General features: G+C 49.5%; 1 protein-coding gene across 3 annotated transcripts in view; it reads right to left on the bottom strand.

Annotated features, from left to right (window-relative positions):
- MAGED2 (MAGE family member D2) overlaps window positions 1–4,835 on the bottom strand; it is an 8,273-nt gene extending 3,438 nt beyond the window's left edge. The window contains exons 1-7 of one of the 3 annotated variants that reach the window (XM_006923689.1): window positions 4,632–4,835; window positions 3,073–3,146; window positions 2,244–2,735; window positions 1,320–1,628; window positions 1,137–1,200; window positions 798–877; window positions 197–291 (exon numbers count right to left, since the gene is read on the bottom strand). In XM_006923689.1, the coding sequence (XP_006923751.1) occupies window positions 197–291; window positions 798–877; window positions 1,137–1,200; window positions 1,320–1,628; window positions 2,244–2,735; window positions 3,073–3,117 (1,085 nt within the window). In that variant the 5' untranslated portion in view covers window positions 3,118–3,146; window positions 4,632–4,835. Of the gene's footprint in view, window positions 1–196; window positions 292–797; window positions 878–1,136; window positions 1,201–1,319; window positions 1,629–2,243; window positions 2,736–3,072; window positions 3,147–3,224; window positions 3,389–4,029; window positions 4,126–4,631 lie in introns of those variants that run through there. The other 2 variants (XM_006923687.1, XM_006923688.1) reach the window with 2 other exon arrangements.
- Between the last annotated feature and the right edge of the window lie 708 nt (window positions 4,836–5,543).

Genomic DNA, 5,543 nt, shown 5'->3' with positions numbered 1-5,543 from the left:
ACCCTTTATTCAATCATAACTAAGAACCACTATCGTGTGCAAGGCTCCAACTATATGCGGGAGCTGGAACAGGGGCTTTTTACGCCTTCCTTTTCCCTGACTCTCTAAGGGGATGTGGGAAAAGAATACATGGATGAGGTTGTACCATAAACAAAAGCACAAGCCTCCTTCTCACCCCAGCCCATTCCCAGCTTACGTTCCCAGTATGCCTGCATCAGTGGGCTCCAAGGTGCTGAGAAGAATGTATAAGTGGTCATTCTTATCTATTTCTTTCAATTGGATCCCAAATACCTGTGGATGGGGAAAAAGCTTGTGAAATCACAAAATTCAAATTCCTGGGCATCCTGCAGCTCCCCATGTACCCACAGGTGTGTATATGTGTGCAATCAGTGAGACAATGCACATAAAGCACTTAGCTAAGTGGCCAGCACACAACAAACAGGCAAAAAATGTGTTATTATTATCAACATCATCCTTGTGCTTAGTGAGAATGCAGAAAGACACAGAATGGGGAATGAAAGGGAAAGGTGAGCACCTGAAATACATTATAGGATATGTCCAGCAGTGGACCAAAGCCAGGACTAAGTTAGGTGGCTTGAGTCCTACCTGTGTTTTTACCACTGACTTGTTGTGTGACCCCAAGCAAGTTTATGCACTTCCTTAGGCCACTGTCTGCTCATCTGCACAGTGATGGGGCTGGGTTAGTGAGTCTCTCTGGTTCCCACCCCCAGAAAGGACAGGTACACCTTTGTTTAAGGCTTCCCCATTGTGTCCATCCCCCAGGGCTGCCCCTTCACCTTCTCCAAGGAATAGCCTGCTCGTTCAATGATTTCAGGGTACACATCAGTATATTCTTTGATGATGTCCTTCAGCATGTCTGCAAGGGGAGAGTGTTGGGAGCACCTGGGCTAAGCTGAAACCAGGTGGCCCCCATATCCAAACTATAGACCCTTTATCAACCCTGCTGTGGGTGACATAAACAGGTTCTGAGCTAATGAACAGAGATGCTAGCACTGCCAATTTAGAACTTTGGGAGGACAGAGGTAAGAGCATAATATCACGGAACGTCCCCAGCATGTGGGGGAGAGGGTAGCGGAGGGCAGAGCTGGGGACAGGGAGCGTTAATAGGACTCTACCTGAGCGCTTGATGGGAATCTTTGTCTGGTCTTTAACCAACAGGTATTTCACCAAATCATTTGCCTGAACAGGAAGAAAAGATGGAAAGATCAAAATATGTTTGTAGAAGACTTAAAAGGATGGCAGAGAAGAGGGAAGGTAAGGCAGTACATAAGGCAGCGTGGAGAGGACAGGGTTCTTACCCTCCCTTGCAAAAGGGCCACATCACGAGGTGGTGGTGCTTCGGGCTCTTGGGATGACTGGAGCTTGGCAGCTCTGCGGCGAGCCTTGCCCCTACGGGCCTTAGGAGACCTCAGAGAAAGCAAAGCTCTCCGGGCCCAAGCAGCCAACCGAGTCCTTGATGCTCTGCGGGCCCAAAAGGCTATGGGGCCCCTTGAAGCCCTGCGGGCCATTGAGGCCATTAGGGCCTTTGAGACTCTTCGGCCACCTGTGGTTCCAGAAGCCTGACTCTGATCACTGTTGCCATCCTCTTCTCCATTCAGATGCTTCACCTGCATTGATAGGAGGGGAAAGACGACATTGCCAGATGAAGCAGATGATTCTTTTTCTTCATCCTATCTCTTCTAATAGCCCCCACTCTAATCCCACCCTTGTAGTAACAACCTGACTTAATAGACATTGGCCATGCTGATTCTTGGGTTTGTCTTTCACTGGCCTCCAAGCAGGAGTTTCATTTCCTACCCAGGCCAGAAACAACCCAAGAGTGGGATGTGAGGCTTTTCCTTTTCCTGTGTCCACCACTGGTTCTGCTTGTACCACCCTGGACAAATCATTCTACCTGTCTAGGACTTAGCTTCCTTTTCTATAAAACTAGATTCCTTTTTAGTACTTGAAAGATAATCTGAGTGAATGTGCCTAGCTCAAAGCCTAACACATGGTAGCTACTATGTAAATATAAACTGCATTATGTTCAGATTGCAGCCATGTGTATATCTGTCTCATCTCCCCAATCTGTGAGCTCTCTGAAAACAGGAATTGCATCGCATTCCTTTTAGTGTCTCCCACAGCCTTGATGCGTACAGGAAACTTTTTAAATGTTTGCAGAACAAATGAACCAACTGAGAAGAGGAATGGAAAGGCAAGGATGGTGACTGCAGAGGTCTTACCTTCCGGGCTTTCTTGGCCTTGACCTTGGGCCGAATATCCTGACTCTCCTGAGCCTGGGCAGCTGCACCCTCAGGCTCCGGTTCATCTTCTGGAGCCTGAGAGTCAGCGGCCTCAGTCTTCAGGGACTTTGTATTGACCTTCTTATCAGCCACACAGCTGACCTTTTTGGTCTCAGTGGCAGGCACTGTCACAGCCTGAGAGTCAGCATTCTGCATCTTGGTGTCACTTGCTAGGCTCTTCTTTTCAGCTGCTAGAAGCTGGGTATTGGTCAGCTTAGTGGTAGGTGAGACCTGAGTGGCAGTTGCCTCCTGAGCCTCTGGGGTCTTTGAGACCTCTGTGGTCTTTGAGACCCCTGCAGCATTTGAGACCTTCACAGCCTCTGAGACCTCTGGTGCCTTTGAAGCCTCCAGTGTCTCTGAGACCTCCAAGTTCTTAGTCACTGTCAACAGGGTCTGCATGTTCAAGCCACTGTCCTTTTCTGAAGCTTCGGCCTGCAAGAGAAAGCAGGAAAACTCACAGAACTTCTCCCCACCCCCAACCAGGTAAATGGCTCCAAAATTTCAGGCCTTCACTTCTCTGAACTATATTAATTCCTACTTTGAAAAGTGCTCTGACCATCTCAGCCCAACAAGGCCTCCCCTTCCTCTGAGTAGGAACTGACGGCCGAAGGGTGGGCCTACTCTCCTTCCTTCCTTCTTCTTTCTACTGAGGTGGAGGGCACCCAGGCAGGGAAGTGGGTGGAGAAAGAAAAGGATGGGAGGTGAAGTGCCAAGGGATTTGGGGTAGCAACAGAAAAGCAGCTAGGGAGAGGAGAGAAAGAGGCCTTACCTGAAAGTGGGTTGTACCTGTACCACTCTCGCTTGTGTCAGACATGTCTCAAGTTGGCCTGGCAAGAGCTGAGCCTGAAAGAGAAGGCTTGGGTCAACGGGAGAGCCCACTGAACGTCCTCTCTCCTGTTCTGCCTGGAAGCTGATCCTCACCTTTCCTAGGGCCCCAATCCCAAATCCCTCCTCCACACCGAACGACTCTGCTCTCAGATTCAGCAATCCACAGCGTCCAGGTCTCAATTCTCTGCAGCCCCACCCTCCCCTGCTCCAGGAAGATGTGCCAGCGCGGCAGCTCTGAGGACCCCGCCCCTTTCCCCAGTGCACCCCCCGCCGGCCACAGATCGACAGAGCGCATGCGCTTAGGCTGCAGAGCCCATCTCAGCCCCACCCGCTTCCCCAGTACAAGCCCTTTCTTTGATGTCCACCCTGCACATGCGCATTCGGCAGCTGGTCCGTCTCAGAGCGGGCCCTTTTCTACACGCCCCTTTCTAGGGATCCATAGTACGCATGCGCAATAGGCATACACTCAGTCCTACACCGTTTCCTAGCACACGCCCCTCTCCAGGTCCGCAATAGCATTAGGTCCCGCCTCCTCCCCAGCAAGCCTCCCTTTCAAATTGCCACAATGTCTGGTGGTCCCGGCCCCTCCCCCAGGTATCACACCCACCCCAAAGTCCACAATACCGCGCAGTCGCGTCCTTTTTCACAACACACCCCCCTCCAAACAGGAGCAAAGCGCATCTTGGTTCTTCTCCTTCCCTAATACATCCCCTCCTCAAATCTGTATTGAGTTAGTGATTCCATCTTGGGCCCAGCTAAACCGGGTCCAATCCCCACTCTTCCCAGCCGGATGGATCCGGTACGATCCAATCCTTAGAGGAGATTTTCTCCAGATCCCAGACGGTGGGGCCGACCCCTGCCAGGCTCTGATCCAGAGCTGGGCCCAGCTACTGCTCACCTCGTCCTTCTACAATTCCAGAGTGCGTCCACTCTCTTCGAGCCCCTTCGAAACTCAGAGACTGCCCTCCCCCATCCAGGCCGGAAGTGGTCCCGCCCCTTTCCGCCTCCCTAGGGGGCCTCTGTCTCAGCCAGTCTGCCCTTCCCCCACTCTCTGCTCTCCATTCCTTATACCCCCCTCCGTATTCCCTCTGCCTTGCTTCCTGCTCCCTATTTCCCCATCGCATTTCCTATTTACCCCACAGAATTCCCTATTCCCCTTCCTTACATCCTCCTCCAAAGTACCTGTGCACCCCCTCCCCCAGTATTCCTTAACCCTTCTCTGCATCCTATATTTTCTTCTCTGGATTTCCACTTCTCAGTATTCCCCGTCCCCCTCAGATTCCCCGTCCGCCAACCAACATGCCTGGTTCCCCCTTTTTCTCTCTTCTTCTCCTCCACTAGTCTCTGCTTCCCAGTCCGTATAGCCTACATCCCACGCCAGGTCACCTCTCCTCCAGCAGCAATGGTGCAGTAAGAATTGCCCACCTGCTTGGCTACAGGTTAGAAGGGGCTGGGACCACAGCCTGGCTGCCAGGAAACCCCAATCTCAGTGTTCCTCACCTTGTCCTCAAGCGAGTCCGGGATGCGTCTACCCTCTCTCAGTCTCTCTCGAAGTCTCAGCCTCCTAGACTAGAGCTGCAGCCAGCCCAGCCCAGCCCAGCCCCTTTCCGCAGCCCCCTGCCACCCCCCTTCTCCTTCCTCGGGGGTGGGGCAATGAGGCCCCGTTCAGGGCTGTCTGACGCCAAAGCGCGTGTTTATGCCACTGTACCAGGCTCGGTCTGAACCCCTTCCAACCAAAACCACCCCCTCAAAGCGATTCATTCACTGAATTTATTTATTTTTATATCTTTATTCTTTCTTATTACAAAGGTAACGTTATCGCTATGGAAATTCAAATAATACATAAATATGTAACATACCAATGAAAGGCCACCCTTATCTCCCAGAAATAACCACTATTAATATTTTGATATACATTCTTCCAGCTATTTTTCTATGCATATACTAATTATTTGGGTTTTCTGCCCACAAATGGTACACTGTACCTACTGTTTTGTGACCTATTTTTTTCCAGTCATATATTCTAATCAGCTTTCCATAGTGCACACTTTTCTTGACAGCTGTATAATCTTTTCTTGTATAGATGTTCCATAATCTCATAATCTATTTAACCATTCCATGATACATGGGCATTTAAATTTTTTCCTTTTTTTTTTTTTTTTTACTATTAAAAGCGATGCTACAAGGAACATCTTTGTATCTGTATCGGGCTGTTGTTATTTGTCGTATTTTTTTGCTGACTCAAATACTACAAAAAAGACTTCCATTTTGATATAAAATTTGTCAACTCACTCTCAAAAGGTACATGGAATAACATTCCTACCAACAACGTTCTTCATATGCTTATGTGTCACATGTATGACAAATATTTTTCATGTTATTTATGATAACTTTGCTATATGAAAGTGTTTA

The sequence above is a fragment of the Pteropus alecto genome, unplaced genomic scaffold, assembly GCF_000325575.1.
Source record: "Pteropus alecto unplaced genomic scaffold, ASM32557v1 scaffold249, whole genome shotgun sequence".
In the NCBI taxonomy this organism is placed as follows: Eukaryota; Metazoa; Chordata; class Mammalia; order Chiroptera; family Pteropodidae; genus Pteropus; species Pteropus alecto.
The sequence above is the reverse complement of the archived record's forward strand: the minus strand, read 5'-3'. Positions and strand labels throughout refer to the sequence as shown.